The 20,675-nt window shown below is 42.6% G+C and overlaps 2 protein-coding genes across 3 annotated transcripts in view; one reads left to right on the forward strand and one right to left on the reverse strand.

The window, feature by feature from the left end:
• The first annotated feature begins 10,370 nt into the window (after positions 1–10,370).
• Positions 10,371–18,713, forward strand: brd7 (bromodomain containing 7). Its single transcript, XM_084013970.1, has 17 exons — positions 10,371–10,481; positions 10,856–11,046; positions 11,140–11,227; positions 11,313–11,370; positions 11,499–11,643; positions 12,254–12,364; positions 12,996–13,165; positions 13,856–13,970; positions 14,076–14,151; positions 14,420–14,527; positions 14,608–14,743; positions 15,390–15,501; positions 15,613–15,660; positions 16,401–16,488; positions 17,330–17,473; positions 17,603–17,743; positions 18,536–18,713. The coding sequence occupies exons 1-17, from the start codon at positions 10,433–10,435 to the stop codon at positions 18,604–18,606; spliced, it is 1,851 nt and encodes a 616-aa protein (XP_083870096.1). The 5' UTR covers positions 10,371–10,432; the 3' UTR covers positions 18,607–18,713.
• A 655-nt stretch (positions 18,714–19,368) lies between these two features.
• Positions 19,369–20,675, reverse strand: part of adcy7 (adenylate cyclase 7) — a 48,775-nt gene continuing 47,468 nt past the window's right edge. For both annotated transcript variants that reach the window (XM_084013898.1, XM_084013899.1), the window contains 2 exons: positions 20,230–20,354; positions 19,369–19,848 (listed from right to left, as the gene is read on the reverse strand). In XM_084013898.1, the coding sequence (XP_083870024.1) occupies positions 19,702–19,848; positions 20,230–20,354 (272 nt within the window). In that variant the 3' untranslated portion in view covers positions 19,369–19,701. The remainder of the gene's footprint in view (positions 19,849–20,229; positions 20,355–20,675) is intronic.

A 20,675-nucleotide genomic window follows, 5' to 3' on the forward strand; every position in this document is an offset into this window, starting at 1 on the left:
GTCGGTCCGGTGATGACAAGGGGCAGAACAGCTTGTGGCTGTTTGGACTCCCTCCGGGGCAATTAGCTGCACTGAGGCTACACAGGCTCCTGTTTCTTACTTCTATTAATTATCACCGAGTTAACAGTATAGTGCCGGAGCTGCAGTCACAGCCTGAGAAACGTTGACGTCTTGGACAACACTTAAGCAAACTACAATAACTCACCACGTTTTTTGTAATAAATAATACATTTCATTTGCAGTTCACAACACACCATAAAGATCATGATATGCACGCAGGGTCAAACCCACAGCAGCAGAAATCACACACGAATGCAAACAACCGGAGACATTTGTTTTAGATGAAATGTTTAAAACGTGACACAATTCGCAGAGTAGGCCACGAGCTTAAATATAGTGTGCTACAGCAAGATTTTGACATGCTGTCAAATGTTTGTTTTGTTAATTTTCAATTATAGAATCTCAACTTTATAGCCGCATAACACCGGACCCACAAAATTGTTAACATGCTCACTCTGAAGGTTTGCCATGCAAATAAGGTCTCCGAGCGGCGATACCCAGCTTGTTAAGCATTTCATTTTCCATTTTACGAGTCTCTTTAATTTGCCCTTTTTGTCTGCCTTTTTTTTCAAATTGTCCTTTAATTAAACTCCAGCTAATTACACAACTCTTGAGTGACTTTAGGATCCCCAGCTGGGCGTGGGGAGGAGAGGAATCTGGCAGAGCTAAAAGTGAAACAGCAGCTGACACCCAGACATTTTATGCTGCTCTGACTCAAAACCAGAGATTTATGGACACATCCCTCATCTGCAGACTTCAGGCTGCTGAGTGTATTGTTAGTGAACTATGCGCTTAACTCATTGTAGTGTCAGCTATGCATTTAAAGTGGTGATGCTTCATTACTCTTCTCTTTATACTTTGATTCATGCTGCTTTATAGTATAATAAGTTATGCCGTGAATGGAATTAATTGGAATTAATGTTTACTTTAAAGGTGGGGCTCCCATTCCTGGATTAATAGCTAATATTTTACTTCATTTTGCAACAGGGAGGAAACCATGTTGATCAAAAGACTGTTTGTCTATAAAGAATTCACATAAAAGTAGAATTCATTATTTCCACGGGCTCTTTGAGGCTAACGTCAGCAGGCTCACAATATCACTGCTAACATGCTGGTGAGAAGCAGGTATAACGTTTGATAATGTTGGTAATTTAGTGTGATGGCATGCTTACATTTGCTAATTAACAATACAAATAACAGCGGATGTGTATGTGATTCGTTTTGTGTATGTTAGAGAAATTAAAATGTTGTACCTGATAGAAATCGTGGCACTAGAGTATCAACAGTCAACAGGATTCATCCTCTGGGGATCATGAATGTCTGTGAGAAAAAGGATAACGACTGCACACTACTCCATGCCTTTTTGTCTATGATAATAGCACCTTTGTGATGTGTCTATAATGCATCTCTCCAATGTGAATGTACAAATTTCATGGCAATCCATCCAATAGCTCCTGAGATGTAGATTTTGCAGACACCGACCAACATTGTGATGCCAGAGCCATGACGCTAGCATGGCTAATATGTTTACAGTCAATCTATAAAATAATGAAACCGAAAATGAAACCATGTTTCTGTGATATACTTTTTGATAAAACCTTTCATTCTGAAACATTTCAAGGGCAATTTAGTTTCCGAACGCTGAAAGTTTCTGTTAAAAAGGTAAAAAAGGCTGAAATTCAGAGCGTATCTATTGTCTCCACATGGCACTCAACATGGTGATGGCTGAGCCGGCCGCTAGCAGCTAACAGTGCAAACAATGGCAACAGTGCTGACAGAGTCAGGTCGGCTTTATTAGCTATAAACACCGTATGAGTGCTGTACACGGCTCGCTCACATGCACTAATATGCACTGAAACGCCCGGCTTGGCAAACGTAGCACAGAGAAGCTCGGATTACAACCCACACAGAAGGAGAGCAACTTCATCCTCTGCTCAGGAAGATTACTCCACTGTATCTTTACAAAGCAAATATTTGCTGCTTGCTCTGAATATTGTCTAGACAACCTTTAAATCAGTATGAAAAAAAAAACACATCAGCAATTCCTACAGCTGCTATGAACATAATAAATAACACTGACTGATAGCAGGCTCTCTCTAAAATAGACGCATAAAAAAATGGACGTTTCCTGCCAGTCAAACATAAGAGACAGCTGCATCTGAAGCATTTCACTTTAAGAGGATTCAGCACTGGCAGACGAGGTTAATCCACATCAAAGTCAAAAGCCCATTAATTGCAACAGATATGACGGCAAGAAAGAAGAAATCCTGTATGGGTGCAGAGACAGACTGACAAATACAGAATCTGTGGACCCTCACGCGCAATTCTTATGGCTCTCATGAAATCGTGTATATGATTGATTGGAGTTGATTATGTGACTTTAGGCTGTGCATTTAGCCTAGTTAGCTCAGCTGTTAAAATGTCTTTCCTTTGCTAAACGCCTCTGTGATATGGTTTGACACACTATAAAGGGCGTATATAACGTAGGGCTGTGGGTAGCCATTACCAGCTTTGACAGGCCTACACAGTCCAGTGGCTTGTCAGAAACGACAGGCAAACGTGTTGAAATGGAAAGTGGCACCGGTTACCCCGAGAACGGCTAACGAATCCCCTGGCTCCGGAGCTGAGCGAGGGTCTGCAGACTATGACAGATCCACGCTCGCTCCGCTGAATCCGTCCACACCGCGTACCGCTCCAAGCCAACTCACGAAGGCATCCAAAGACCTGCTAGCTGTCCACATTCTCCCTCGCACCACGTCTAACGAAGGCCGATACATAGGTTTTGTTGAACCAGAGGATAATAATTGCTTGACTTTTATGATAAAACTACCATGCGTTCCTAAATGCTCCGTAGAGTCGGGGGGGCTGTGCAGCTGGACGTCGACCCGCTGTTTCCTGCAACGTAAAAAGGACATTGTGCGTTTGATATTGGTGCTGTCTGGCGTCGGTGTTACCTTGTCACCAAAAAGCCAGAATTGATTGGTCCGAATGAAGGGACGCGGCTCCTTCTCGGCCCGTAAATGAATGCGGCAAAATGTGACAAAGAACTGAGTCGCTCTGATGAAGGCTGCGGCTGTCAGCGAGCGCCCGGGCCTGACTGGCACATCAAAGCCACCGAAAACACAAGGAAGTGGTGGCATTTCCAACAACAAATCACACACAAATCATCCTTCCTCCATCATCGCTAACTTTACCCCATACTCAGCACTGACCATTAAGTCTGAATTGAGTCACACTCAATGGGGGAGGAGGGCTTTGAAAATAACTCTTTATCTGTGTGTTGCTGTTTTTCAGGGAACACAAAAGGACAGACGAGACCATTTATCTGCAGATTCTTTAAAAGAAAAAGAAAGTCAAAGAAAAAAGGCGAAGCCTACCTGATGTTTTCTCTCCCTCTCTCTCTTTTTTTTCTCTTCCCCACAGCCGCTGTCTGTGCCTGCAATCCCTTTATCTGCCTTTCATTAGCGCCTCGCTCGCCCTCTTCGTAGGGCGGGTGTCTGGGAGATAGTCACTCTCTCCCAGCCTGTGATGTTTCTGCAGATTACAGAGGGCCTTTGAAGCCACTGCACTCCTCATTGCCAGGGCCTCAGACGGGGCCCATGCCATCTGTCACATTGATGGCAAAGTAGTGGAATGGGGCTGAGACACCCTCTGTTGATCCACGCTTTTGTCTTTTATGTGTCACATTTGGATGTCGCGTGGAAGCCACACCTTTGTAATCTGCTGCTGAAAGCCGAGGCCTCCGCAGCATACAAACACACACACATACACACACACATACACAGAATAATGGCTCCTCCGCAATTACTCTTACCTGTGGGCATCAGTCTCTAAATGACACAATTATCGTCATGCCCTCACAGTCATCGCTGGTTTCCTCCCACTTTTCCAAGACCCTGGAAATCACTATCATGTGGGTTCTTTTTATGCTGAAAACCCTGTGGGAAGGATTTGATTGTTCATGAGCTTAAAGGACTGTAAGTTTTGTCTGTTGCAGGCTGAACAAGTCGGCAGAACAAGCCACCAGCAGCTCAAAGTTTACTTTTACAAAAGAAAAGTTTTCACAGAGAAAAATCCAGAATTTGATTTTTCTTCCAACGGTTGATAAATGCACAAAAGTATTTCTGTGGTTGTTACACTGAATATGTAAATATGGATTGCAAACACGCAATTTAATAATAACCGCAGTGGCACTACAAATTCATTTTTTAAATAGAATTCAGAATAAACTCACAGATATTATTAGCTGTATTTAGCTAATGAAGCTAATGCTGGCTCAATTAGTCGGATGATTACAACTTGTTTATATGCACTTGATGGCTACATGCTAACACATGATATTGTGCTAAAAGTCGGAGGCGAGAGCTACGTGTCCCAACAAAAAAAAGGCCAGTTGATGACCCATGTAGAAGAAGATAAAGACACAGCATTGCTCTCGTATCACACAGAAAAGCTGGTTCCTACAGTGTGATAAGGGAAAGTGTTAGATCTGAATCATAGGCTTCTTCCCTCCAACATCATCCTGTTTGGCAGCTTAGCTTCACTAGAAGACAGAGGTTAGATTTGTGCTTTATTGCTCAAGTTTTTTAAACAGGATGTTCCACTCCACCCGATCTCATGGGATACAGCAACTGTGTCATTAAGATGCATTTTGTGGACTTTTCACGTGTCATATATACGCCACGGGCAAAACTTCACATCACATTGTTACCTTGCAACCATCGCGGTTATGTTTACGCAACAAAAGCATTCAGGAAAAACATGATGGTCGGGCTTAAAATGCGTAAACTAAGTAAAATACATACGTAAAAAAACACTTTTGGGTCTTGAACACTGGTTTCCTGGGCATTTTGTTGGACCGATCCACCTTAGTGCTGAAGTGGTCTCTTACACATTTTATACTCCGCCACTTGTGGATACTCGTGGATACGTTTACATTGCAGGCCTTACAGGCTACATGGTGTGGTGGAAAAACACGACACATGGCAAGCAAATAAAGCAAGAAAGGCGTTCTTATTGGACGCAAAATTACAGACAGATTGAGGCGACATTCATACGTGGAGCAGTGGGCTGTTTGACTCCTAACATTATTTAAAAAGAGTCATTTAGAATGAGGACTAATGCATTCTGTGAATGGAAAGTTAGCATTGCATTGTTAGCATTGTATCGTTTGCATTGACATTCATTCATTCATTGACTCAAACACTTAATTGACTGTTAATTAAGCACCTAGATAACTGCAAGATATTCGATTGTGTTTCAGCATCCGCAGGCCTCAAACAGGCATGTTGTTTTAGGGGCTCCAGGCGAGGAAGGGTGACAGCTGAGACGGTGCATTTTGAGGACCTGGGTTTGCCTGTTTGTAGGGAGGGAGGGCCTGATAAACCTCTGAAGGAGAGCCAGATTACAGGCGCCGCGTTTTCCACCTCAAACGGTGCCTCTCCCTGTGTCGAGATGATAAACTCCCATTGAGTTTGCAAAGACCATTTCCCAGTGGCCGTCTCTCAGTTTATAGGAACTTTTTCAAACGGCGAAGGATCTGACGGAGGATCGTCACCGAGCTCGCAGGCTTTTAACGCGTCTCCCCTGTGTATTTTACTCACTGCAGGGCCACCTTCTACAGAGACTCCGATCGACATTAATCAGCGGTCACCCCCCACCCTCCCGCTGCTCATCCTGTCACACATGCTCACACTCACACAAACTCCCAGATATATGATGCATGTGAGCATTTTGATGTGTGCTCCGTGAAAATAAACTCCCATCGAGCATCCCCTGTAGAGTCACATCAGCCTTCTTAAAAAAAAATCCTCCATTATAATGGAATAATACATTAAGTACCTTAAAGCAGAGGGTGATGTTAAACCCCAAAAACATTAAGCAAGGCCGATGAAATCGCATACTAACATACTATTTATACTAAGTATGACATAAAATTGAGTATGTAGTACCTTGTGTAGGCAACAACTGCCAGGATGTATGCCAGATCAAGAATAATTAATATGCAACATGAGCTGATGGATGGTTCTGGCAAAACATGGGAGTGCACATATTGTAGATATAATGTACTGCAGAAAAAATATTTAACACTAAAGCATTTATTCAGTTTAATTTGCCTAAAAATAATACTGGAAACATTGAGTAGAAAAGGTAAATGATTTCTATTTGTGATGATTTATATAAAAAGCTAGCTCAGACAAGTGTTACACGTTTTTTTTATATTAATTAAAAGGGTAAAAATGTATTAATTAAAAAATGTACATGATATGCAGTAATATGATGTCCTCATACTTGATAAAATAGTGCCAGTAACAGTTCAGGTGGAAAGTGGTACTGCAGCATACAAACATACATACGCAGCGTGTGGCATGCAGAACGTTAGTGTGTGGTTTCTAACACGAATTGGAGATGGCAGATGCAAAGGCGACACTAATGCCTAGTTCACATTACACGACTTTGACCCTGATTTTCCACTACCATGGAGCAAAACCCACAGATCAGTGAGAAATCTGCGTTGGCTCGTTGCTTGCACATTGGCCAATGAGTGAACATTCCAAGGACGCGAGCTGAGAGTTGGTTTCTCTTGATGGATGTCATGGTGGAGGGCAAACTTAGCAGAGGAGTCGCCTCGCATGGAACCTACCTGCTATGTGTTGCATTTGCTAGTTGTTGTTGTTGCACCAGTCTGCATGGAGGTCTGCATGAGTAAACATAACACAGGGAACGATCTGCATATGGGAAATATTAAAGACGTGTGTGGCAACGTCAACGAACTCGACTGCGCCTCGGGTCACTTCTCCTGTGTGTTTTTGTTGTCAGAGATTCCATCTGGTGGAAGATCTGGTATTGTGTGAACCCTCGTCGTCGGTCAGTCGTGTAGTGTGGGAAAACTCCTGATTACAAGACAAGTCGTGTAGTTTCAACAGAACAGACATCTGATAACTCTGAAAGTTGTGCAGTGGGAACTTGGATGAAGGAGCAAGTACAACCTCGTTGTTGATGTTAAATAAATAGGCATCAAATGTGTATGAATAAAAAAAATCATTAGCTACTATGTTGACTATTGTTTGATTTTGTTACCTCCATAAGAAGATTAGCCTAATTAGCCTTTGTCACCACCCAAACAAATATCAAAATATAAATTTGCAGACAGGACCTAAGACGAACACATTCAGCAACTCTAGTGGTGCTTCCTGTTGGTTCGGTTATTGAAGTAAAACTATGATGTCGTGGTTGTGAATCTGGCGGGATTCTGGTCTACTGTAGAAACACGGCGGTGCAACACCGTTGAAGAGGACCCACTCCCTATGATGGGCTCCTATTAAGCTCACAAAAACACACAGATTCTTTTAGCTGATTATATTATCAAATATTCCATTTCTGCCAATAGAACCCTAATATGCTCCATACTGGCCCTTTAAGACATGCAGTTATTGGGTTATCGCAGCACGGGAGCGGTCCAGACCTTCATCCACACAGACCTGGGTAGGTGGCAGAGGACCACAGGACGGGAACATCATGGTAAGAATTGATACTCAAAGCCTCCCCACATAAAAAAGTGTTGTGGTTGCAGATAAAAATAGAGTCACCATACACATAAAGCTTTGACGGGAAGATGAGTGACTGACGCTCAAAGATGTTGCCATGACAGACTGGCAGACGGGAGAGAGAAACACTGAGGCAGAATGATTGGCTTCTCCTCTTTGATGTTTCCGTCTGACTTACTTGTGACGGCTGGTTACATCTTCAAAACCGTTCTGCGTCGACAGCTGTAATGACCCCAAACATTTCATATCTGAACAGCACTCTAACAACTTCGAATGAAAAGAACTGTGACCAAAACCTAATGCCATATTCTTACATCTGTCCAGAGAAGTTATTGATTTGCCACCAGGTTTATGCTTGATGTAATTACCCGCTGGTGCAACTTTCAAGTTTTCAAACTTGTGCAGGAAACAAAATGCTACAAAAACCCAGACATATGATGCAAATATTCATGGGGAAGAAGATGACATTTTGTATTTTAAATACATTCTATCAAGTGCAAAACAAGAAACTGGCATGTAAAAGTAAAGTTTTAATTTAGGAGCAGCTCAAACTCTACAGCATAGTTCATTTGGCTTCCGGTATACGGTCGAACCATGTGCAAGACAGATAACCCGCCTTTCTGCGCCTGTTTGTATTTTTGTTGCCTATATGTGGAGAGACCAAACATCCTCCAGTTCCATGCAGTCTGCAGAGTGGGAAGTGGTTTTGTTGGGATGCCGCTTTCATGTGGAAACAGTCTCTGGGTCCATTTAGCCCGTGTTGTGACAGAGGATAATGAAATTCACAACATCTGCCATATGTTAGCCCCGTTTTGGTGTAAGCGTGGACTTCCCATGCGTGTTCAGCTCTACAGCTCCATGAAGCAGACGGATCCCACGGCCTCTCTGGGGCTATGGTGGTCCGGCCCCAGGACCGCCATATAGCCTGCCCTTCCTCTCCTCGAGGCACGCTGCGTTTGACCACCGCTGCTTGCTATTAATGAAGGCAGTCTATGAATACAAGCTTGTTCCCCTCTCTAGACGGGTTTTTTAAAGGCTTACGATGTGAGTTCAGAGTTACACTTGCCTTAATGGGATTTGTTCCTCAGTGGAAACTAAAGCCATGCAATTTAAAGCCACCATGTGTAGGATTTTAAAACGTTTTAATTTGGCGCCATCCAGTGGTAATATCAAGCACACCACTCTGATCGAGAGGAAATATGTTTCTACAAAATAGAAAGACAAAACAAAAACTTATGATTTAAAAGATGCAATGAGAACAGAAAATATTTCTCATGATTTATGATGAACTTAATGAAGATTATTTGTTTATTTTTCACTAAGAAAAGTCTTATCTGTGATGCAAAATAGCTTGTTTATTAACAATATATAAAGTGAAACCAATATGTTTAAATGCAATTTTAAGAGATTTAAGCATATTTTGATGGTTAATCGCAAAATGGTACAATAATTCACTCCTGGCGTTTTATGGTTTCTTTTCACATTGTCCACTGTCTTGCCTTGACATTGTCAAAATATGTACCGTTTATTTTTTAATTAATGAATAAAAGAAGAATTTTAAGTTCCCTGCTCTGTCTTTTATTTAATTACTTTTCATGATATTTTTAGGTTTTTGCAGTGGTTGCAGCATTAGTGACGTCTTCATAAAACCTGGAATGTGCTTCAAAGTATGCACACTATCTTTCCTCCATGAATTAAACATCTGTCATTCATCAGCCCATTCAATATGTGCCTATTTAATAGAGCATAAGCTCTGCAAGGCAGCGAAGCTCCAGACTGCACGGAGTCCTGTGCAGCCCGACCATAACCAAGTGTCATTTGTGTCGTTTGGGAGCTTAGCCTGGTTTATTCAAACAAGATTCATTCCCACATTAAATCCAACTGAAATTAAATTGCTTTTTTTTGGTCTGCTACAGTATAAACATCTGCTCTGTAAAGCACGTGTCTTGTGTTCTCCAGAAAGGGAGAAATTTGGACGGTTCCACAATGGCGGCCCCTAGTTTTGCATTAATTCAACACCTCTGGTTTAATGCCGGCAGCGTGCAAACAGCTCCGTCCAGCTCAGAGAAAAAATAGCTGCTATTTGTATGACCTCTTTTCCTACCCTTTAATGATATAATAATAAAACATGCCCGTTTGGAACGGACTTAATTCTTGGCTTGTGATATTGCTGCTTGCTGGTTTCTTGAGAAACGCATACAAACAACTTCATTCCCGACACTGCACTTCATTGGGTCCTAAGCAATAAGTCTGTTAAGTCAAATCAGCCTCTATTTTAAAATAAAACCCCACATTTTTAGATAACATGCTTTTGTGCTATCAAAATAATGTCATGTGACATGTTAAGCGCTGTCCTCACAGCCTCTCACACATTCAACCATTGACCATGTGACGTCAGTTAAGTCCCTAAGAGTTCAAGGTTTAGACCTTGGAGGGGGGTATTGGGGAGATTGGGCTCTTGTCTTGCTCAACAACACTTGACTCACTGAATGATTCACTTGCTCCAACAGAAGATGCTGCGGCTCTCTGTTGGTTCTGGTGCTTTCATCTCAATAAATGGTCCATGATGCAGACAGACAGTTAAAATCTGGAATCACAAGGGTACACGAGATAACGTTTTTTTTTTTTTTGCCCATGCTTGAAGTTCAACTCTGAGTTTACTCCGCCCCCTAGCGACCATAACCACTTCGCGTTAGTACCTCCTCACCGGCAGATGGCGCTAGAGGCCCGCGTCGATCTGCGCAGTACCGCCCTGTACTTCGGTACTTCCGCCAGCACAGAGATCAGAAGCAGCGACCAACCGGTGCCAGATCAAAATACAAACAATGGGCAAGAAGCACAAAAAGCACAAGTCCGAAAAACACGGACACGAAGGTATTTCCTTTTCAAATAGTTTTTTTAATACACTACCGGAAGCCTCTGATTTGTTCGCGTGGTAGCTACGTTGGAAAAGCCCTAACGTAGCTTGATTATCTAGCGTACCGCTAGGCTAACGTTAGCTACCGGGCTGATTGACGCGCTTGCTCCCCGCGGGTCTCTGTCAATACGCCACAGTGCGTTTATAAATACAAATGCATGCAACGTAAGAGTATAATACAACATTAGCTGTAGCCGCGGCTTCACCACAACGCCCTGCTAGGTTAGCTAGCTGTTAGCGGCTGTTTGTCACTAGCATCTTTCAGCTAACGTATATAAAGTTACCCACCGTCAGCTGGATACATGGTTTTTGTTTGACTTGATTTCCACAGAGTATGTAGAGAGGCCACTGAAGCTGGTGTTGAAAGTGTCCGGAAACGAAGTGACGACAGGAAGCTCGAGTCTGGATACCTTTTATGACGAACCTGCGGACTATGACAAGCCCAAGGACAAGAAGAAGAAGAAGAAGAAGGATAAAGAGAGGAGCTTAGGGTCGCCGGAGGATGACAAAGGAAAGAAAAAGGTAACGTCACTCAAGATCACATCCTTTTCTTCCAGATGTGAAATTCGGTGTTAAGCCTTTTGAGGGTGACATTTGTTTGTCTTGTAATTAAAGGTAACAAAGAAGAAGAAAGGACAGGAAGCAGATGGAGATGATGAACGGAGCAGGACTCCCATACGTACAGAGCTGGATAAACAGGAAGGTTGTCTCCAAATTCGTCTGGTGCATAGTTCACATCACTTTTAATGCAAAAACTTTCCTTGATGCTTTGTTGTTCTTCCTTGTAGAAAAGGAACAAACTCCCCTGCAGGAAGCTTTGAACCAACTCATCAGGCAGCTCCAACGGTGCAGCATTGATTACTTATTGATAAGATATAATTGTGTGTTTCTGCGTGTTTATTTATGAGCTGAAGAGTAAAGTTAGTGTATGTCTGGTGCTGTGAATGAATCCCGTTTGTGTGTTTTCTCCTCAGGAAGGATCCCAGTGCATTCTTCTCATTTCCGGTGACGGACCTTATTGCTCCTGGCTACTCTGTAATTATCAGACGGCCTATGGACTTCAGTACAATTAAGGACAAAGTAAAGAAAGAGTACTATCAGTCGTTGGATGAACTCAAGGTATGAGTCTCTTGAATAACAATAACGCTTTGTGGGCTCTCTGCAAACATCACTCTTCTCCACGTTAGACTTTTTGAATTAGGACCGTCAGTATTTGGATCAATAGCTTGTGAAAGATGAGGTGTATCAAATTTAGAAGACTGCTCTTCTTTTAAAGTGTATACAATCAACATTTGGGCAAAAAGAAACATCGGAGGGGGACTTGGTAACGGCAGATAATTGATATTCAAGGCTTCAGGGCCAAAAAATGTGATGGGTCAACCCTAAATATAACTGCAACTTGGGGTGTTGATGTTGGATCAATGTCAAAATAAGAGTAGCACTTGCAGAGAGGGTACATATTGAGTACAATAAAGCAGAAATACCCAAAGTTCCCCTCCTATAACAATTAGCATGGGTCGTGGCATCTAGAACAAGATTATTCACTCTTCAATGCATTTAGATTCACAAGAGTTGTTTTTGTCGTGTGTGTGTGTGTGTGTGTGTGTGTGTGTGTGTGTGTGTGTGTGTGTGTGTGTGTGTGTGTGTGTGTGTGTGTGTGTGTGTGTGTGTGTGTGTGTGTGTGTGTATGTGTGTATGTGTGTGTGTGTGTGTGTGTGTGTTGATGCAGGCGGACTTCAGGATTATGTGTGAAAATGCCATGATTTACAACAAACCAGAGACGATTTACCATAAAGCAGCGCGGAAACTGTTACACTCTGGGATGAAGATCTTGAGCCAGGTATGAAACTGAAGATTTAGAAAAAAAAAGATCTCGTTGAGGTACAGGATTGTCTCTTTCAGTTTATCGTGAAGAGAATCGTGAACTCTGACATTTGCCGTTTTGTGCCCATTCACTAGTACCGTGTAAAAATAACCTTTTAGTAGGGGTAAAACAGCTTCTTGGGACATTTATTATTTTTGCTGTTTCTGTATCATATAAAGTACATCTCTTTATATTTAGCAAAGATATCCAGGTTTATTTTAAAACTGTGTTAGAATACAGTGATGATTAGTCAACATGCAACCTTTCCTTGTCTGTTAAAATCAAACAAGTGACAGAAAAGTCTCAAAGTTAGGGAGATTCTTCCACAGAAATAAATCCACTGCTGGTATTTACTGTACATGTGTATATCTTCCCATTCTCTCACACAAAGCTTTTTGCACCACAATATATCCTTATTTAACTTTCTATACTAGTTAGGAAAGTGCAGCATTGTTGTCTGCAATCAAGTTAAATGGCTTTGCTTTGACTATAATGCAACAGATGGGGGCAGCAGATAGCCTCAAATTGTGGTAGCAAGTAGGTTTATCAAGCAAATGTTCTTCTCTCCTTCCTGGCCTTAAAAAACTCTGATTTGTCTTTCTAATAGGAAAGACTGGATAGCCTGAAGCAAAGCATAGAGTTCATGTCTGGCTTCGACCCTTCTGCCAAACTGCCGGGGAAGACTGAGGAGCAAGGGGGCACCAGCCTGGACCAGAAAAGAGAGGGACCCTCGACCGCAGGAACCAGCGAGAGATCCCAGACCCCCAGCACACCCAGGTCCTTTACCCTGCTCACTTTACATGCATGTTTCCTCAAGTCACAGTCATGTGCCACTTCGGCATAGCTGCTCTTAAGCTCGGAGTGCCTCGCTGATATACAACCGAAATAAATGCCGACATTCTCAGCCACACTTTAATGCAGCTGACCGAACCGGTTTCCCAGACACTGTAGGTTTCTACAGACTCATTTTCCTCCTCCTATTACTAAAGTGAATCAGTTTTCCACTGGAAGTGGACAATGTGAGGAATGCTTTGCAGCGTGCTGGGTCTCGTTTCCTCTCGAGTCTGTACGTCTTTTAAATCAGTAGTTGCTCAGTGACGTAACAGACCCGCCGATTAAAGTCATGTGTTGGTGATGACTCACCCTGAGAGGAACAGCTGGAGAAAAAGAAAAACGAAAAAAACTTTTACTGTGCTGTTTTTTTTGTGGTTTTTTTAAATTCATCCACTTTTTACCTTCTGTTTGAAATATTCACGGCATTTCATGACGTCAACAGAACGCTTCCAGGTAGATTATCTGAGGAGCAGAGCAGAATGGAAGCGTTTAATGAACAGAAGCACTTGCACATGTTTTCTCTGTGCAGTGTGCATGCTTTTTATCCTTGCCACAAAATAAAAGAAATATATTTTTTATTCACAACCAAAGAGTCTCATCTGTTTCGGCTTTCAATTTGTGTTCCCTTTGCAGACAGGACAAGGACTCCAAGGATGAAGCTGCAAAGGTAGAGAAAGAGCTCGAGGAAATCCGCAAGGTCATTGCAGAGTCTGGAGGAAAGCTGTCCAGCAGAGTGCTGCAGTGTGATGTGAGAAAGCACGGTTAAAATCCCAAATGTTCGACCATAACACGGCCGTTTCTCATACCGAAAAGGTGATTGCTGCCATTGAGCCCTTTCAATTTGTTTGTGTAGTTGGAGTTTGTGAGGCGGAAGTCCGACGGCTCCACCACTCTGGCCATCCTCAACCCAGCAGATCCATCGGCAGGAGGTAGGTCCATCTGCAGCCAAAACAAAGCCCAAACAAATTACTAATCCAACCTTTTTCAAGCACAAATGTGAATATTTAGCTGGCTTTCGTATACTTGTTTTCAAATTGTAAACTGAGTATCTTTGGATTTCGGAGTGCTGCTTGTACACAAAAAAGAGAAATAATAATTGGCAGAATTGGCAGGTTGGTCTGAAATTAATAAAGGAACTGAGGTGCTGAGAGCACTTACGAAAGTTGATGCAATGTCAAAGAGTGTTTCCTGTTGCAGATGCGGGCTACTGTCCTGTGAAGCTTGGCATGATGTCCAATCGGCTGCAGAGCGGCGTGAACACCCTGCAGGGCTTCAGGGAGGATAAGAGGAACAGGATTACTCCAGGTAATGTACTGCTTCAGACCCCCCTGCCCCCTATGGTTGAGCTTACGTGACAGATACTGTCTGTGTGGAACTTTCTGTAGTGTCCTACGTCAACTACGGGCCGTTCACCTCCTACGCACCCACCTATGACTCCAGCTTTGCCAACATCAGCAAGGAGGATTCTGACCTTACCTACTCCCTCTATGGCGAGGAGACCAGTTCCCAGGACTCAGACAGGTATGTGCAGTATGGCCAGAAACGCACTCCAGCGCCGTGGCATTTACGCAGACCGTCACTTGAGGCATTCCTCGCTGATTACTTTCCAGATGTTTCTCCTTTTCACTCTGAAGGAGGTTTGCTGTAGACGGGGCCTCATTCTGACCACAACCCCTCAAATTTTTTTTTATTATCTTCTGTCTATTGTGTTCAGTTATTTCATGGTCCTCTGGGCCGCTGAGGTAGACATTTTCATTGTCATTCTGTTGCTAAGGCAACAGCTATGGTCCCAGTTTTCTTCCTGTCGACTACTGCATTAACAAGCATTGCACGAAGAAATACAAGACTTATGACATGGTTTACTATATCGCCACCAGTTCAGGGGTTATTGCTTGGTCACTACACTGTGTCTACTCCTCAAAGCACACTGTAACGTTGTTTTCAGACATATGAAAGTGCATTATTATTGTATGTATTTGACTGTCTCTGTTTTACAGTGTGCAGGAGGTTGCGTCGATATCGATTTCATTTTTTTTTTTTGGCCAAGAAAGTCATTCAGATCTTTACTCTGCTCCTGCATCAAAAACAGTGACACAGACAACGACACAGAAAACAATTAACAGTAAATGGCTTTTTCTCTGTGTGTTTGTGTGTGTGTGTGTGTCAGCTTGTCGGAGTTCCTTGCCAAATCAGACGAGTATGTTTACAAACTGGCAGACAACGTTCTGGATGCACTGACGAACGGAGAGCATTCAAAAACCCTGAAGGCGACTGAGCCAGTAAGCGCCTATTGTTTGTGACATCTTAAGTGATCCGCGTTGACTTTCCTCACTAATGAGTTAAACAGCAAGAGACAGAAGACTTAATTTGTTGTTGTTTTGCCTGTTCAGGTGGTGCAGAAAACGACAAATGCACAAGAGGACACGAAAGGCAAGCAGGTGAGCGTTGATACCCACAAACACAAAACCAAAACAAAACTGTCCTGAGCAGCTCCCGCACTGGAAATGGAAATAGACATTAAGTCCATAATGATAAATATCAGCGTGCGCTATGTAACACGAAACCCACGGCGTTCACCCTCGTTGGCGGAGGATGTGATGTTGAGGAGAGGAGCTCCTGCCGCTGCGTTGTTCGGCGCACAGCACACATTCTCAGATTACGCCTCATGTGCGGATACTTCATTTCATTTTGTCATTATAGATGGCCTCTGCAGATGGTTGCTACGTCAACCAGCTGTGTCAACATAGCAGGGGCCTGCCTTTAGCTGTGATCCATATGTGCATGGAAAGAACATTTCCCTTGAAAACACAGCGGCGGTACTCGCGCGAGGCCCGCTGTTTGGGGAATTTTGAGAGGCCCCGTGTTTTCTTTCGGTGCCCGCTTGCTGCGTGGCTGAATCGTTCCTCAGAGCAGCGGAGGAAACCAAAGCGCAAGCCCCTCCGCCAGGCATACAGCAAGCCTCTGTCCTCGCAGTTTGCTGTTCTTGGCCGCTCTCCAGCTCACCCTCATCCCCCAGCCCGGGTGTTGCAGCTTTTCATTAGCTTTGATTTTATTGGAGCGAAGAAGCAGCGTGACTAAAAGAGGCTCCAAAAGCCCTGGATGTTCCCTCGAAGCATCAGCTGTCTAGTGTGGAATGCTTTCCCCCCCCTCTAACCTGACCAAACATGTTGTCTCGTAGGTAGCTGATCCCAAAGCATCCAACTGTAACAGGCTGGACTTCCTGTTCTCTGCTGCAGGCCTGCAGGTGGCCGAGGAGCTCTCTGGGGGTAAAACGTCTCACTGACTCAGTTGATGTTGTGTATATAACACTCATTTCATTATAGATTCATCTCTCTTTTTAAAAAAAGCAACAATTTCAAATGTATAGTTTTGTCGAAACATATCATTCTAAGCTGAATATCTTTGGTTTGAACTGACTAGAGAAACTGGAACTAGAGAATGTTTGGCACATCTGCTTGACTAGTTAGTTAAAAGGTCTATTTTTCTAAATGTTTGGTTTTCTGTTGATCCATTATATAAATACACATTTGTCTCAGCCAAAGTTACATTGCATAGCCATAAATGGGAATACATGTGGAAGAACACATATGCACACATCAAACGACTCGTAGCTTTTTCAGCTCAGAATTGGATTGAAAGCCAAAGAAACTATTCAGATGAACTATAACCAAACATCATCTCAATGTCATTTGGATAATAAACCCATCAAACCAGATCACAGATATGATCCATCCAACCCAGAGAGGACACGTATTTCTGAACCTGCTCAGCTCTGACCGCTTTACATGTGAACAAAGTTCATAATTACACTGTAAATGCTGATTCCACTGAGGTAATTCAAAACAAAACAGAATTAGATGAGCCATTTAGCATTTCAGCACCCCATTATGTATCCCCTTGGATCGCTCTAACAGCCCATCACAGTCTCATGTTCATGCGAGACTGATGGGTCTACATCAGGCCACAGAAAGAATGGCTGTATTGTATTCACTACGTGCAACTAAGGTCAGGAGGGGTGACCACAAGGTAATCGGAGGAAGCCAAAGGAAGTACTAATGGTATGTGTGTTGCCTTGCTGTCCCCCGCCTTCTCCCCGATCTGTCACAGAGGCCCTGCACTTCCAACAGAAACTGGACGAGACTACAAAGCTCCTGCGTGACTTGCAAGAAGCACAGAAGGAGCGTTTGAGCACCAAGCAGCCACCTAACATGATTTGCTTGATGGCCCCGACTGCCAAGGAGCTGGAGCTGGGTAAGAAAGTGTCGAACTACTCCTTTAACAAATCACAGAACTTCCAATGATCTGGCTAATGAACGGAGACTTCAAGAGAGTCTATCCTGTCTCCTATGATTGACCCCAACCCTTCTTGTTTGCCTGCAGCCGAGAAGGTGACTGGGAACTTGGCTGAGCTGACTGGTCAAGTGGCACCATGTGATGTCAGCAGTATCTATGGCATCAGGAAGGCCATGGGCATCGCCATACCTCCTGAACCACCTGGGCCCTTCATTGACCTCACTACAGGTAAACGCACTGAGAGTTGCTTTTCACTTAACGTATAAACTACCATTCTGGTTGTCTGTGTGTTCATGACATCAAATTTGATGTGCCTTTACTTCACCTTAAGTCTTTTCTTTTTGTGGCTTTCTACTTCAACTCTTTTACTATAATGCAATTATTTTACATGCAGCTTTAGTTACAAAATAATAATTAAAAAATGTGCATACAAAACATAAAAAAAAAGATTTCTCATAAATGAAACTACCAAACAGTATTTCCATGTCCATTTCCTTTTTAATTATTTTTAAATGTATCCAGCTGGGCAAAATGAGCATTGCGAAGGTGTCACTCGGGGCTCGGGGAACGTCTGACATCATTTCTCACTGTATTACAAACCATACAATCAATCGACTAATGGAGAGAATAATTCATAGATTCATTCCAATAGGCAAATATTCATGAGTTGCATTCCTTTATACAAAATGGTTTAAAAAAAGAAGCTCCACCTCAACCAACTTCAACAGTAAAACCATGCTTTTACATGAATGCATGAATAATAATGATGCAACAGTCACAGGGGCCATTTGTCTGCATAAATACATTTCCGTATATATAATATCACTTTAGTAAAGTTTTCAACGCATGATGTGACACGGTATTTTCTACAGTGTGGTCTCCGTGCTTACGCCAAGCTTCTGAATACTTCCTCCACCACTGAACCACATGTCTGCTATTTGTCAAGTTAAGTCTTAACCTTACAAATACAAAGTGTCAGCAAGAACTTGGCATCTAATGTTTTCTTTTCAACGTTTTCAGTGCAGGAGACGGCTGAACCAATGGAGACCTCCTCCAGTTGTCAGGACACAGTTCCGGTCGTCGCAGTATGACGAAATCCCAACCACCTTTACAGTTTAATTAAGTTAAGTTTTTGTATGAAAGGTGCTTTTTGTGTGACATTTGTATGCATTTCAGTCATTAAACCTCTTTTTCTTTTTACATATAAACATTGGCTCTTGTGAAATATTTTATGACAAACTGCAGACCTAGGAAAACATTTATTTCATTCTGTATCTGTACAAATTCAATGTCACATTTGTTCACATAAAGGCCATTACATTATTATTATTATCATCATTATTATTATTATTATTATGTAACCACAATTACAGACGGTCTCAAAAGATAAGGCCACAAGACAAATCAAGTATTCAGAGACAAAAGAGGCAGGTTGGTCACGCACACTAAAGACACCAAGAAGAGCGTCGCAGGTTTCCCTCGTTGCAGCATAGATGCAGCAAAGCAGATGATGGACATACAGCACACGGATTGTGTAGTTCTCTTTGAAACGCAGCAACTACCTTGTCGTATATGTAAAATTATACAGTTGTTACTCTGGCCAAACTACACAGCTGGAACCTAAAAGATCTTCACATAAAGAGCAAATGTATATTTGTATTGAAACAGGTGTTCCTAACCGCCACACATATGTCATGCTCATTACACAGTAACAAAGCAGTGTGTCAAAACGGGAAATTACGCATCGAATGAAAATTATGATCCGTACGGAATGCATTGTTTTGTTTTTAAAGGCCAGAGGTGAAAAAAAAGTACACAACTGGATTCGGCGTTAAGTACAATAACATATTTTTGTCTATTGCAAACAACATCTAAGTTAAAGACAAAAAAAGTACAAAAGTGACCGATAGCTGGACGTAAAACGTGTGTAGAGAAACGTACTGACCATCTCGCCCACATCTCGATCTGTTCAACAGTTCCAGAGTAGAAAGTGCTGATCCAGCGGTCCATCCGCCACACAGCCAAGTCCTTAATACGCCTCAGTGTTTTCATTCATTAACATCACAGGATCAAAGCTGTATCACAGTCAGTTCTGTCTCAACACTTGGTGGAGTGCAGCCCTCTACAAACTCTTGGCTTGCGTACACGAGTCTGTCTCCGGTTGTGTTGGCTTTGGCGGCCTGGCCTCAGCTCAGCCCCATACCTTGTTGCTTGCTCATGTCGGTGCACACAAAGAAGGTTTTCAGCTCCCCTTTGCCCTTGACATTAATTAATCCACGACACTCGCAGGAGTAGCCCAGCTTGTGCAGCACATCGGATGTTTCCTCTGTCACCTGGACGTAGACACAGAAAGCACAGCTGCAGCTAAAAATATATACTTTGTACAGCAAGATTATAACATTTCTTGCGTCACATATGGAGACCCACATTACATTAAATAGTGCCAAAGTCAGCAGTTTATACTGTAAAAATCCTTATCCATAACATCCTATGCATTCATATTTTGGGATGCCACTTTTGCTGTTGGAAACAACTCAAGCAAAGAGAACAAAAAAGAGCTCAAGTCTCACTCTGTACTTCACTTGATGAAGGAAGAACAAGAGATTATGCAGCTTCGCCCCAGAGACACAGAAAACATGACAACAACAACAGGCGTTGATATGGTTGAAATTGGTGAATTTTCCCTTTCAATGTTCTGACTGTGCTGAATGTACCTGGATCTTTCCCAGCTCACCGGTGCTCTCCATTCTGCTGGCCACGTTCACCGTGTTGCCCCAGATGTCATACTGAGGTTTCCTTGCCCCGATGACTCCAGCTATCACTGGGCCATGGTTGATGCCTGTGGAAGAACAACAAGTTGAACTCTTGCTAGTTTATGACCAATTGTATAACGTCCACATGTAGAATTTACAGAGAGAAAAAAAAAGTGTAGAAATAAAACACAGGATGAAATATAAGATTCAATGAGAAAAATAAATGAGTCATCCATCTACAGATCTCAGGCTGCATACTGGTTCGTCGTTTAGAGAGTTGAGAGAAGAAGGAGAAATTAATTCAGGTGATTTTCTGAGTGAGCCATAACTTTCCAAGTAATTCATTTCATAGAAGAAATTTTTCTCACACAATTTAATTAAAAAGAAACTACAAAGATGTACTCAGT

The sequence above is a fragment of the Eutrigla gurnardus genome (genome assembly GCF_963514095.1).
Source record: "Eutrigla gurnardus genome assembly, chromosome: 1".
Lineage (NCBI taxonomy): Eukaryota > Metazoa > Chordata > Actinopteri > Perciformes > Triglidae > Eutrigla > Eutrigla gurnardus.

Coding starts and splice junctions, on each gene's coding strand:
- brd7 (XM_084013970.1), top strand. CDS start 10,433: ATGGGCAAGAAGCACAAAAAGCACAAGTCCGAAAAACACGGACACGAA. Junction 13,971..14,075: donor GCAGAGTGCTGCAGTGTGAT/GTGAGAAAGCAC, acceptor TTGTTTGTGTAG/TTGGAGTTTGTGAGGCGGAA. Junction 14,744..15,389: donor AGTTCCCAGGACTCAGACAG/GTATGTGCAGTA, acceptor TGTGTGTGTCAG/CTTGTCGGAGTTCCTTGCCA.